At 43.4% G+C, this 14,161-nt stretch overlaps 1 protein-coding gene across 1 annotated transcript in view; it reads right to left on the bottom strand.

The window, feature by feature from the left end:
• LOC105534221 (neogenin-like) overlaps positions 1–10,299 on the bottom strand; it is a gene marked incomplete at its 3' end in the record, with an annotated part of 236,871 nt that extends 226,572 nt beyond the window's left edge. The window contains exon 1 of the mRNA XM_011972905.1: positions 10,128–10,299. Coding sequence (XP_011828295.1) covers positions 10,128–10,299 — 172 coding nt within the window. The remainder of the gene's footprint in view (positions 1–10,127) is intronic.
• Between the last annotated feature and the right edge of the window lie 3,862 nt (positions 10,300–14,161).

The following is a 14,161-nucleotide window of genomic DNA, read 5'->3' as shown; positions in this document are numbered from 1 at the left end:
GGTAACTCCGTTTCCTCCTGTAGAATCTACCTTGAGGTCTGAGAGACACTGGCCACAAAGCAGTTTCATATTCTGGCTGTGCGGCCTAAGATTTCCCAGGGATAAGTGATGTAAAGGTGACCAACTGATCAATGGAGGAAATTTCTCTTTATATAAGCATTCTAGCTAATAAACAAAGAGAATGATAGAATGTCACTGTTTTATAACACTTAATATGATATACATGAAATAGATTTAGACAATGACACTCAAAGCCTGGTAATATCACACACACAAAATTGACATTGTATGCTCTCTGATGGAAGAACACACCACCACCTATAAAGCATTGTTGCCAAAAAAAAAAAAAAAAAAAGTCAAACCTGAATTCAACAAAGCTCTTCATCTAACTACCAATTAAAAAACAGGGACAGAGGAATGTGTTAAAAAAAAAAAATACCACAGGGACTGGTGATCAGCAAAATTCAGGCTATGGGAAACTATAGCTCAATAACTTAGTTTCTTTAATAAATTTTGAAAGCAAGAGAAAACCTATATGAAGAAAAGACTTAAAGCCACATAAACTGATTATAATGTATAGACATTATTTGGATCCTGACTTGAACTAATGTAAAAATAAATGGAGACATTGAGGACATTTTAACACTGACCAGATATTTGGAGACATTAGGAATTCTTATTGTTAGGTATAATAATGGAATTGTTATATCCAAAAGAGTCCTTGTCTTTTGGAGCTATATGCTAAACTAATTACAGATTATATGCTACCTGAAATTTGCTTCAAGATCATCCAGGTAGAGCGAGAGGTGAGGAGTGAAGGTAAAAGCAGCTGGGCATATAATTGAAATAAGTTTATTTCGGAGGCCAAAGCGGGTAGATCACCTGAGGTCAGGAGTTCGAGACCAGCCTGGCCAACATGGTGAAACGCCATCTCTACTAAAATACAAAAATTAGCCAGGTGTGGTGGTGGGTGCCTGTAATCCCAGCTAATCAGGAGGCTGAGGCAGGAGAATCGTTTGACCTGAGAGGTGGAGGTTGCAGTGAGCTGAGATCACACCACTGCACTCCAGCCTGTGTGACAGAGCGAGACTTCATCTCAAAAAAAAAGTCTGGCCGTGAGTTGACCATTGCTGGAGTTGGGTGATGGGTAAAGGGAGCATCATGTTATTATTCTCTCTACTTCTGTATATGCTTGAAATTTTCCAGAAGAAGAAGAGGAAGAAGTGGGTGGAGAGAGAGAGAGAAAGAGAATATAAATCAGATTGTAAGGCAGGCGGTCAGGCAAAGGAGACTGGCAGCAGGGGTGGAGTAGAGGGCTGTGAATCAAGGCGGGGTCAGACTCCAGGTGTCAATGTCTGGGCCCTTCCATGCATAAGACTCACCTGATTGGAAGTTCTCCTCTCACCTTCTCCTGGACTGCACCCCAAAACCAATATGTCTCAGAGTCTGAATAGTAAGAGGCTGCCACCAGCACTTCTGATTCAAAATAAGCATAGCTAACTGCCTGTCCCCCTGGAAATTACCAGCATGCTTCTCCTTCGCAGGTGGGGAATGTCTGGTTCTTCCTTTGACCAAGGACAGAATTCCTAGTACTGTGCTCTCAGAAGAATCAGTCACAGGCCAGGCATGGTGTCTGACGCCTGTAATCCCAACACTTTCGGAGGCCGAGGCAGGTGGATCACCTGAGGTCACGAGTTCGAGACCAGCCTGGCCAACTTGCCAAAACCCCATCTCTACTAAAAATACAAAAATTAGCCAGGTGTGTGCCTGTAATCCCAACTACTTGGGAGGCTGAGGCAGGAGAATCACTTGAACCCAGGAGGTGGGTCTTGCAGTGAGCTGAGATCACGCCACTGTACTCCAGCCTGGGTGACAGAGCGAGCCTCTGTCTCAAAAAAAAAAAAAAAAAAAAAAAAAAAATTAGTCATATATCCAGAAAGATTCTTAGTAGGACTGAGGGCAGCTCAGGCCCCTTAATAAAAACTATTTGAAATGCAGGGAATTGTGAGAAGGAAAATCAAAGCCTGAGACTGAACCAGCAATTAGATCAGCTCCTGGAATATATTTAAGTCAAATCAATCCATGAGGGAATTTCCATTACAGCTCACTTTCTCTCCCACAGCCCATGGCTGGAATCATAGCCTTTCAATCAGAGCTCACCAGAAATATAGCAATATCCGTCTTCTAAAATGCTTCATCATAGTTTTGCAAAGTCCAGGTACATCCCCTCTGCTCTCGTGGATTTATTTACATATTGATTTATTTATTCCTCTCTCTACAGCAGGCTAGCCTCTTGAGATTACAGCATTTTATTTACAAAGCCACTGGGGTCATGCATCTGGACAATGAAGTCAAGGGGAAGGCTGTCCTTGGATGTGCTAAGCCGCACAGATCAGACTTGTCAGAAACAAGTGTGGGAAGGGGGTACGAAGAGGCAGCCTCAGGCCTGGCACTCCTGTAGTCATCTTACCACCAAAAGAGAGGGCTGGCTTACACTGAAGGGAAGAAAACAGCATGGGAGGTGATAGAAAAAGCAGCAAGGAAGCCCTGGGTGTGACCTCTATGAATCCCACAAGTTGAGGAGTGGGGTCTCCCTACTGCAATCCCAAATGGTGCAGTGCCCCTAACAGCAGGCAGTTAGCTTCATCTCTTTCCAGGGCCTGCGCAATACAGACCCCTCTGGCTCCCCACAGGTTACTTCTCAGCCGGAGAAGGCTCAGCTAAGAGAGAAGAGAAAGAAGAAGAAAGAAAAAAATGCACAGGAAAAAGGTCTGGAAGAAACTGAGTTGAGGGAGAGAAATCTGTTCCCTGGCAAAGGCCCCAGGCTGCAAGAAAAGCCTTCCAACACTTTTTATAGACGACTCTTTTTTTTTTTTTTTTTTTTTTTTTGCTAGCAAAGCTAAAAGCTGGAAAACTCCCTTCATTCTGATTAGCATTCTTATCACTCTGAGTTTTCTCCCTTTTCTTCCAGTCTCATGAGTGTTTTCCTTTTTAAGGGAAGGATTCACTGAGACACAGAGATGACATCTTCCGAGTGATCATAAAAGAATTCTCGCTGGCATTGTGTCGGGCATACCCCGGTTGTCAAGGGAGGTGCCACTTCTTACCAGGTTACTGGTCAGACTACAGAAGCCGAGGATGCCCGGAACTTGACTTTCAACTTCCTTTTCAGGGAGGAGGCTTTGAGACTTCGATCTTTAAAAGGATATGTTTGTGTTGCGTGGGATGAATATGTGGATGACAAGCTGGTAGGAGAAAGTCAACAGCAAGGCTGGGCAGCTTTCTGGGCAGGACATGCGTGTTCGTCTTGTGGCTTGAATTTCCAACTGAGGTTTGGAGTTGGAACCAGAGTCTGTCCACTTCTTAAAGGGGCAGTACCTGGAGGAAAAGTATGATTAACTCAACCGTCCTGACTGAAGCCTCCTAGACCAAAAGCTTCCCCCTGAAGACTGCATTCTTGAACCTGTCACCTCAAGGTTCTGAAGAAAAAGCAGCAAAACGAGCTTCATCTGGGAAAAGTTCAAGATAATATGTCTTGGCAAACATAATGAAAAACACAGACAGTTGCTTTAAGAGAGGGACTCAGAAAGAGGTCAAGTTCTGCTGAGAGAGGCAGAGCAGCAATTAGATGGGAGCTTATGTTGCAGCATGGAGGCAAAGGGGTCAAAGAGAGGGTAGAATACTCTGCATCTGATTTCAGGAAGGGAGCACCACATTGCAGCCGTGCTGAGCTCAGTTATTGGGGAGGAAATGTAGAGGTACAGGGAATCCGAGGGCAGTGAGAGGAGCTGGATTTATGAGGACATATTAAAGAGCTTGGAGCAGTGTATGCTGCTCAGCTGGGCGGAGAGTCGAGGTTTTATGCTAGCAGTGGGCCCAGCCACGTGTAAACGGTGTAGTCAGTGGGAAGGAGTGGAGTTATTTACTCTGATTTGAGGTTTCAGAATTAAGAGTTCTCATTGGAATGCTTAAAATTTGCAGTCAAACAGAGAAATACATGACACTGAATTCCATCAGTTTATGGAATAAATACTCTTCCTAGGGAAGCATTGGAAAAATTGTGTTATGAGATACTTCCAATGACAGAGGAAAGATCAGCACCAAATTTATAAATCATATGGCTAGGATCTGCTGAGAAACCGTACCTTTTAATCTTGGACTTCGGATTAGCTAACTTGAGAAGGTATCTGAGTGATAGAGGGGGTGAAATGGGAGGTGTGATTTCTTTCCACTAAGCAGAATGGGAAGTAATCTCATACTCCTGCCCCCAAACCCTTTCCCAGGCTCGTGCTAAAACAATTATTGGAGCCAGAGGAGAGAGAAAAACGCTTTTACCCCAGGATTTAAAATGTGCTATTTACCAATAACTTATTTTGAAAATGGGTTATGCAGGCTGGGTGCAGTGGCTCGTGCCTATAATTCCAGCACTTTGGGAGGCTGAGGCAGGTGGATCATGAGGTCAGGAGATCGAGACCATCCTGGCTAACACGGTGAAACCCTGTCTCTACTAAAAATATAAAAAATTAGCCAGGCCTAGTGGCAGGCGCCTGTAGTCCCAGCTACTCGGGAGGCTGAGGCAGGAGAATTGCGTGAACCCGGGAGGCGGAGATTGCAGTGAGCCGAGATCACGCCTCTGCACTCCAGCCTGGGCAACAGAATGAGACTCTATCTCAAAACAAAAAAACAAAAAACAAACAGAAAATGGGTTATGCAGGGAAAAGAGTTACGAGTACATAACCTGTCTTTTCACTAGGAGCTATATATTTCAGGGTAACTAAATAGCCCAGTTGATGAAGGAAAGCTCTTTTACAGAAGAGTGCATGCTAATAAGTGAAGAAGGAATGATGGGATTGAAAAATCACCATTCTGCAACCCCTGTGGGATGATTGATTCAGGCAAAGACCATCAGTGGATGTAAAATCAGCTAGTGAGAGGTTGATGGTGAGCTACATATTTTCAGGGTGTCAATTACCACTCCAGTTTATTTGCTAGTTCCAAGAGGGGAAAACCCTTAACTTTGCAATAAAGGGATCAGGCAAGCCATCAGCATTTTAACCCAGTGATCAAGCTTAGTGTCACTGATAATAGGCCAACTTGACATGACATCCCTCCTTGTGTGATACAGTGCTAAGTACATAGCATCATCTATGAGGTTTTCTGGATAAAAAGGTTTTACTTGAATCACATCAAGACTATAGAATTAATTTCTATCTCGTGGGAAATACAGGGGAGACAGGAATTGGTTAGGTGTCACCTCAGTGGTGAATCAATCAGGCAAATCGAAAAAGTGGAACATTTACAGTACAGTCGGTTTTCTATCTCTGGATTCCACCAACTCTCCATCAGAAATACTAAAAATAAAAACAATACTGTAAATTAAAAAGCAATACAATAACTATTTATACAGCATTTACATTGTATTAAGTACTATAACCTAGAAATGATTTGAAGTACATATATGGGAGGATATGTGTAGGGTATATGCAAATACTACACCATTTGATATAAGGGACTTGAGCATCCTCGGATTTTGTTATCCTCAGGCATCCTAGAATCAATCACCCATAGATACTGAGGGACAGCTGTATCTTCAGTAAGTCAATGTCATAGAAAGCAAAAAGGAGTGGAGGTGCTATTTTTAGATCAAAGGAGATTTAAAAGACCTAATCACCAAATGTAATTTTGATCCTTTATTTGGTCAAGGAATAAAGCTGGTATAAGGAAATGAGCTGTAATGGATATTATGGGGGAACTACTGAAGAACTGAATACAGTGTAGGTGTTACATATTTATCAATTATTAATTTTGGATATGATATTGTGAAGAAAATGTCCTTATTTTTTAGAGACACAGTGAAATATTTAAGGATGAAATGTCATGATGTCTATAATTATAAACCACTTAAGCAAAAAATGACAGAGATAGATGCAGAGAAACACTTTGTCACTGACCAGAGGAAAAAAATGAGAACAAGCAGATTGTCCCCTACAAATATTTGTTAAATCCCTGCCACATGCCAGGTTTACTACCGTTGAGTATACAGTAGTAAATGAGATGAACACATGGGTCCCACCCTCTGGAAACTTAGAGGAAAAGGTTAGAACACATTTCTATTAATGATAACCATAATTAGCATTTATTATGTGCCAGTGTAAGAGTGCTTAAATGCGTGATCTTATTTAACCCTCCCAATGGCTTAATGGAACGGGTACTCTTATGCTTCGGTGATTAAAGCTCCAGGAAGAATGTTTCTGGTCCCAAGTCACAGAGCTGGTGAGTGGCCCAACCAGGTCTTAAATCTTAGATTTGTGTGGTCGTCCTGGCTGGGCTCTTCCCCGGGTGTGTTGACAGGAGGAACGTGTGACTCCATACTGTTTCAGCATGGATTAACATGGCTTCATTCTCTTTTCTCCTCTTTTCCCTTGTAATCACTGTAAAATGACGCCCAACTTGGCTGCCAGCCAAAAGAAAGTGCTGTTTATATAAAGGACATGAAAAGTAAAATAACGTAGTGTCACTCATCTTTAAACTCCTTGAAACTGCCTAGATTCTGCCTTAGTCTTTACTGCAGTCTACATTTTCATCTTTCTCTAGTTAAATCTGTTTTCTTCTCCATAAACAGATTTAGATAAATATAGTTAAGACTAATTATTCAATTATTTAATCCTGTGGATAGTCGTCTTTTAGTTGCTGGTATTAAACAAAATTGTTTCCTATATTGAAAAATATGCAGCTTGCAGCTACATTTTGTTCAAATGCTTCTAAGGGCTAGAACTGGACCTTGGCCTCCACTTGGCCATCACTGGTCATCAAATATTTATTGAGCGTCTACTATGTGCCATGTCTGTGATACATTTAGAACATGGTTGGTTTTTCTGGTACTTCGGGTTCCTCATGATGCTTTACAAACAAGATTTAGGATCTGGCTTATTTGCAAACTCGGAAAGGCCTGAATACTGACCATATATTCCCTTAGGGCTGGCATTTGGTATCCACAGGGAAGTGAGGTTTTATGAGCCTGTCACCACTTCTGATGCACAGCCCAGGGCAGATAGCTTTATGGCATTGTGGTAACTAGTTCCTGTCTTATTGGAGGAGCAGTGGTGGGCCCCAGGCAGCTCTATTTGCCTGCAGAAAGCTCAGCTGTTCCCTGGGTGCCTACAGCAGTGTTACAATGAGAGGAGTATGAAACGAGACCCTGGGCAGACTCTCCGCCAAGGGTGTTGGCAGTTCAGTTGGAGACAGCTGTGTAATGTCCCTGTTGCACTGGCCTGGGCTTCTATCTAAAGCCATCTTATTTGTAGTGTTTATTTTCTTCCACTTTTGCCCTTAGGTGCCCTATTGATGTTAGTGGATTTCCATATCAGAGAGGGACTTGAGGAGCTCAAAGAGGTTAATCAACTTGTTCCTTGTTACTAGGGAAGTGTGGGGTAGAACGAGAAAGGCATAGCTTAGCACTCCTGCCGCCCATTAAGATCTGTCTTAGTTACAGCCAGAGAACTTACAAGTTCCCATGTGTCATTAAAGGAAATACACTGTGGGACCTAAACAGGCTTTGGCATGTGTGAAATTTCACACCTCACAGATAGCGCTTCTGTCTGTGTCCAGGCTGCTTTCTTGCATGTTAGGTTTTTTTGAAAGTGTGAGTTATTCTATACCACGAACTTCACCATAAATTATTTAATTTTTTTTCCAGAAAAACATTTCCCCCATTTTGTTAATCATCTAGTCACAGAAGCAATTCCTGAGTTTTTTTCAAAAAATATATTTTCTCCTTGGTTACAAAAGTATTACATGTTTATTGTTAAAAAAAAAAAAAAAACAGAAAAGCATAGGGAAAAAAGTTTAAACGTCCTATAATTCTATCACTCTGACATAACTACTGTTAACATTTTGTGGAATGTGTTTTTAGTCTTTTCTCAGTACATATATAATTTTTAAACAAAATTGGGATCATACTACTTCCTATAATTGGTGCAGTTTGTATTCTGTTTTATTTACAAAGAACATCAATGTGTAAGCACGCTCTTGAAAAGGGTTTTCAAAAATGTTATTTTTTTAATGGCTTCATAATGTTTCAGCAAGTGAATTAACCGTAATCTATTTAACCAAGCTCTATTTGAACATTTAGTCGTTTCCAGCATTTCGCTTTGTTGAGCATCCTTGATATGAATTTTTGCCCTACCCAGGATTATTTTCTTAGAATAAATTTCTAGTGGTGGAATTCCTGAATGAAAGGGAGTGAACTCTTAACAGTTCTTTATCTTCCAGAAGGCTTGGCCAAGTCTCCCGTCTGTCAGAAATGTCTGAACGTTCATTTGGTGGCATTGGGCCATTTTACAAATATTTTTAAAAGCTCTCCCGATTTGATAGGCAAAAAATGGTATCTTAGTCTTATTTTAAGATTATTTAATCATTGATAAATTTGATTATGGTATGCCTTATTATACCATAAGTTTTGGATGGGAAAAACAATCCTTGCAAATTTGGTTCTGTTTTATGGTTAAGATTTCTTCTAAAGTTTGACTATTCAGAAGTTCCCTGTTATGAAAATAAGAAACTTGTTCAGTAGCTATTGCTTACAAAGCATTAATTGTGGAGGGTTTTTGGTTGTTGCTAGTTATCATAGATATGGTTAATTTTTATTCAGCAACAGTTTTCATAGGTAGGGAAAATGCCCACAATATTTTTGCCAAGACTATTATGGTTTGGTTTTGAAAAAACTCCCCTCGAAGTCTCCATGGCCTATTTCATTTCCTGTGTCTCAAACACAGCTTTCACTAACATTCTGTATACAGTCTTCTGCTCCTATTTTTGGAATTACATTTAAATCAACAATCCAGATCTACCTGCTACTTTGCGCTCCACCAAAACAGAGCAAGACCTGGGTCTTGACTTACAGAAGCTTACAACTGAGTCAGATGGCTACGTGTATAAGCAGATGAAGATGCCTGTAGTGCTAAACATTGTCATAGGGTGTAAAATGCTGGAAGGCCACTGAAGGGTGGGAGTTATACCAAACATGAGGATTTGGGGTGGCTTCTTGTGTTGAGTTTTGGAAGAGAAGACAGATTTTCCCAGAATGAATTAAAAAAAGTTTCTAGTGCCACACGCCCTTATAGAAACTTTCCACTCACCCATCTAAAGTAGAGTCTATATCCTCACCCCTTGAACCTGAGGGAGCTTTTATGATTGCCTCTCTGAACAGTAGAATGTGGCAGAAGTAATGCTGCCTGACTTCTGAGGCTAGGTCATAAAAGGAGATATAGCTTCCTCCTTGCTGTAGCTCACTTGTGACATGTGTTTGGAGCCTCCATGTGAGAAGTCTGGCTACCCTGACCTCCTGAGCCACCATGCTGCAGAAACAGGACAGAGGAAGAGAGATTGAGATTATTTCAGCCGTAAGAACTTGACTGGTGATAGTTACTTGAGACATTCTGAGCAAGAACCACCCTACTAAGCCCAGTCAACCCTCAAAGCCATGAAAGTTTACAATAAAATAATTGTTGTTTGAAGTCACTAAGTTTTGGGATTGTCATGCAACAATGCATACCTGGAGCAGCAGGTGTGAGAAGAAAGGGCATTCCAGGCAGAGGGGATAACCTGAGAATGTTTTCTTTGCAGCTTTCATTCTGTTTTATGTTTAAGTGTTCTCTCTACGTAGATAATGTCTGTAGCTATAACTGTGATCCTCCCCTCTCTCAAACTGATGCCCAGTATTCCTCTTTGCTTCCTAGAGTGCTATATCTGGAGATCCTACTCAAACTCAATAGATCACAAAATGAGCTCAAAAAGATCCCCTAGGCTGGGCATGCTGGCTCAAGCCTGCAATCTCAGCATTTTAGGAGGCCTGGGTGGGTGGATCACCTGAGATCAGGAGTTTGAGACCAGCCTGGCCAACATGGTGAAACCCAGTCTGTACTAAAAGTACAAAACATTATCCGGGCATGGTGGTGCCCACCTGTAATCCCAGCTACTTGGGAGGTTGAGGCAGGAGAACTGCTTGAATCTGGGAGGCGAAGTTTGCAGTGAGCCAAGATTGTGCCATTGCCATCCAGGCTGGGCAACAAGAGTGAAACTCCATCTCAAAAAACAAAACAAAAAAAACCCCTAGAAACACATATTACTTGTGTTCAGTGTTTTGTTAATGTCACCACCACAGTCCTGATTATCCAAGCTGTTAATCTTAGTGTTTTCACAGATTCTTCCCTCTCCACAAATTTCACATCCAATTCCTCTTACCTCTAGCAGTTCTCCTTCCACAATATTTTGCACCTGTTTTACCATCAGTGTCCCCATGTTGTCGTACCCTACTTCTATTCAAGTTTAGATCCCTCACTTGACCTAGATGAGTAACCTGAAACTGGTCTTCAGCTTCCTCCATCCTCCCATAGTTTTACCGTAGAGCAACTCTGATCATGTCATCTTTTGCTCAAAAACCTCCAAGAGCCAACTCTCCTCACCAATTTCTTACCAAAACTATGCATAAAGTAAGATGAGAAAAACACACAAGGAGGCCATATGACTTCCAATCTGAGCAGATGATGAAATTATACTCAGGTGGAGAACCGGGAAAGTAGATTAAAAAGTAGAAGGCTTTGTGTATTTTCTGTGAGTCTCCACTACCCCAGTGTTGTGTCAATAAGTGTCCTACAGTCCTGGGATTCATTCCCTGCCTAGTCACCCAGCTGTATAGCCCAAATCAGAGTAGAACTGGAGAAGCGGTGGGGAGAGCAGGGAACCAGCCTTGAATGGTGGCTGAAAGCCAGGGACTGGGAAATGGTTAGCTATGTGTACCCATGGGCCTGGCCCAGTCCTTGGAATAAGATCAGTGCCAAGGAAGTAGCCTAGGGTGGAGCAGGGAGATGGAGGGGGCAGGGAGTCAATGAAATTTCATGAAGCAATGAGATTGAGTAAGAGTTATTGCCTAGTGGGTCAAGCTTAGTAGGGAATTTTAAAAAGCTCTTCCCCTTCTTTTATAAAGTGAACTATACAAAGCACCTAATTCCATTCTTATTCCTTCTTGGATGAAAGGACTAAGTGATCGGCATCAGTGGAGCAGACAGAGGTCGAGACAAGAGGAAGGGCAGCAAAGTACCAGGAGGAGATCTGACTGGCAGGCTGGCTGAGCATTCCAACCTCTGAGATCAACCATTAGTCCTAAAGTTCTGGTATCTTCAACAATGTGATAAAATAAAAGAGATCTGCCTGCCTAGGTTGAATAGGTCCTAGAGAGTTCCAATATGAAAGCTCAGTATGACTGGATCAAATAGTGTGAGACAGGGAGAGCTTGCAAAAGACCCTCTGTCAGACCATGACAAAGGCTGTCCTAAAAAGTGCCAGGCCTGGGGAGCTCGAGGTTGGCAAGGCCTACCCAGATGCTATGAAGGCTTCCCAAAGGCCTTTGGCTATGATGACTACCGGCTCCCTCCGGGGGCTCTTGTGCCTGCATTGCCAGCCAGGTTCAGCTGTAGGAGAAACATGCTGTGGGAGCTGAGGCCACAGTGGAACAAGCAGCCATGGTGTTCATGTACAAATGCCAGCCTGTGCCAGGAACCCAGCCTGGGACTGGGTGGGGTAGGATAGCTATTTCAATCACTTAGCGTCCTCCAGCAGCCACTAGCTAAGTCCCTACTGTGTGACATCCTACACTAGGCTAGGGAAAAATTGGAGAAAAAGCAGTCCCTGTCTTCGAGGAATTCACAATTTATTAGGGGAGACAGTGTTGGGAACAGGCCCCCAAATCTGGCCATAAACTGGCCTCAAAACTGGCCATCAACAAAATATCTACAGCACTGTGACACGTTCGTGATGGCCATGATGCCCACGCTGAAGGTTGTGGGTTTACCGGAATGAGGGCAAGGAACACCTGGTTCACCCAGGTTGGAAAAGCACTTAAAGGCATTCTTAAACTATAAACAATAGCATGAATGATCTGTGCCTTAAGGACATGTTCCTGCTGCAGATAACCAGCCAGACCCATCCCTTTATTTCCTGTAAGGAATACTTTTAGTTAATCTATAATCTATAGAAACAAGGCTTATCACTGGCTTGCTGTCCATAAATATGTGGGTAAATCTCTGTTCGAGGCTCTCAGCTCTGAAGATTGTGAGAACCCTGATTTCCCACTCTACACTCTATATTTCTGCGTGTGTGTCTTAATTCCTCTAGCGCTGCTGGGTTAGGGTCTCCACAACTGAGCTGGTCTCGGCAAGACAGACCAACAGAAGGTGATTTCAGTGCACTATGGGGCAGGCAGGAAAGCACCAGGTAGGACATCAAACTCTGGCCCGGGCATCAGTGAAAACTTCCTGGAGAGAATCTTGATAATTCATTGAACATAGGAAACTGTCTGCATTCCCCAAATCCAAGCCAGAAAGATCTCTGTACAGAAATTTGGTGCAAAAGAGTCTGCCTGGTCTTTTGAATCTCAGGAGTTTAGGATATCTTTGGCATTTCAGGGAGCAGCTCACCCCAGCATTGCAGACCGGAAGGTCTCAGAGCAGCTACACCATTGCATGTCTCTGGTTAAATGGCCTTCTCTGGGTGATATATTCCTCCACTGGTGGCCATGATCAGCTATATCTCACAGTCGCTGGACATCTGATTATCAAGGTGCCTGGCTCACAAGCACGTGGGTCAATAGTACTCTCATTATCCAACCCCAGAAACCTAGGGGCAGCCACTGGGTTGAGATCAGAAGCAGACAGAGGCAGACACTAGTGAAACCCCCCACTGTCCGCTCTGCACACACCAGCACAGCCTCTTTCTAACTCCTTCCCAGCTCCCCTCCCTGCCCAAAGGAAGAACAGGTGCTAATCTCACAGGTCAGAGTCCAGAATATTCACTGGGCCACATTTTATTGGTAAACCGCCAGGTCACTGTACATTAAAGGCAACACCTTTTCTCCTCTATCCTGCTTTGGTCCTAGGAAGGTCTCGGTCTTTGGGGCCTCCTGTGCTTTTGCTTCCTTCCTGTATGTGGTGAGCAGACCCAGGTTGTGCTGCCACCTCAGCGTGGGTCTGGCCGTGCCTCTCTGTTCCTGGATATGTAGTCAATAAGTAAGTTCAGTTGGGGCCTGCTCTCTCCTTAGCATGTGTACTTGTGTGTGCTGCCACCAGATTTAGATTCAAGAGGAGGGGAAGTAGGGAAGCAGCCACCTGATACAGTCATTCTTTCTCCAGCTTTTGCATTGACGTGTCAGCTACCAATAAGGCTAGCAAAAAAAAAATGTAATTCACATCCTGTTATTCCTCCTTATATGAGAGGCCAAGGGGCACTGAATGATTGGCAGGACAATATTTTAGCCTTCCTGGGTCCCTAGCGGTAATGCCATTTTACTATTTATAATTCTGCTGAAACCCTAACCCAAGCCTCTAACCGTCTCCTGCAAAGGGAAAGCAGAGCCTTCTGCTTATGGGCATGTTGGACTGAAGCCCAAAATCCTTGGGATCCTCCGAGGCATATTGGCTGAGCTTCAGGAAACAGCAGTGAGCAGACAGGCCACTCAGGGCTTGGGGTGAAAGTACCAGCCTTGTACCAGCTCTCCAGAGGGAGACGGCTGTGCCAGGTGCTCAGCCTCGCCTTGATAGTGATGCATTGTGGCATGAGTCTGGTGAAGTATTCAGCTGGGAGGTCTGGCCAACTGGTTCCCAGGGATAGATGTGTTGTGGGAGGGGGATGGAGGAGAGGAAATCATGTGGGCCTTCCTTGGAATTATCTCTAAGGGACTCATACTCCTGGATGAATCTTGGCCAAAAGGGCCATGGTAACTGAATAATGGCCCCCGAAGATGTCCTTGCCTCATCCCTGGAACCTGTGAATATATTAAATTTGCATGGCAAGAGGGACTTTACAGATGCAATTAAGGTTATAGATCTTAAGATGGGCCAGGCACAATGGCTCATGTCTGTAATCCCAGCACTTTGGGAGGCCAAGGCCGGCGGATTACTTGAGGCCAGGAGTTCAAGACCAGGCTGGCCAATATGGTGAAATCCCACCTCTACTAAAAATATAAAACTTAGTGGGGTGTGGTTGTGGGTGTCTGTAATCCCAGCTACTCAGGAGGCTGAGGCATGAGAATTGCTTGAACCCGGGAGGTGGAGGTTGCAGTGAGCTGAGATCCTGCCACTGTACCCCAGCCTGGGTGACAGAGTGAGAC

Source organism: Mandrillus leucophaeus, unplaced genomic scaffold (genome assembly GCF_000951045.1).
Source record: "Mandrillus leucophaeus isolate KB7577 unplaced genomic scaffold, Mleu.le_1.0 Scaffold1319, whole genome shotgun sequence".
In the NCBI taxonomy this organism is placed as follows: Eukaryota; Metazoa; Chordata; class Mammalia; order Primates; family Cercopithecidae; genus Mandrillus; species Mandrillus leucophaeus.
The sequence above is the reverse complement of the archived record's forward strand: the minus strand, read 5'-3'. Positions and strand labels throughout refer to the sequence as shown.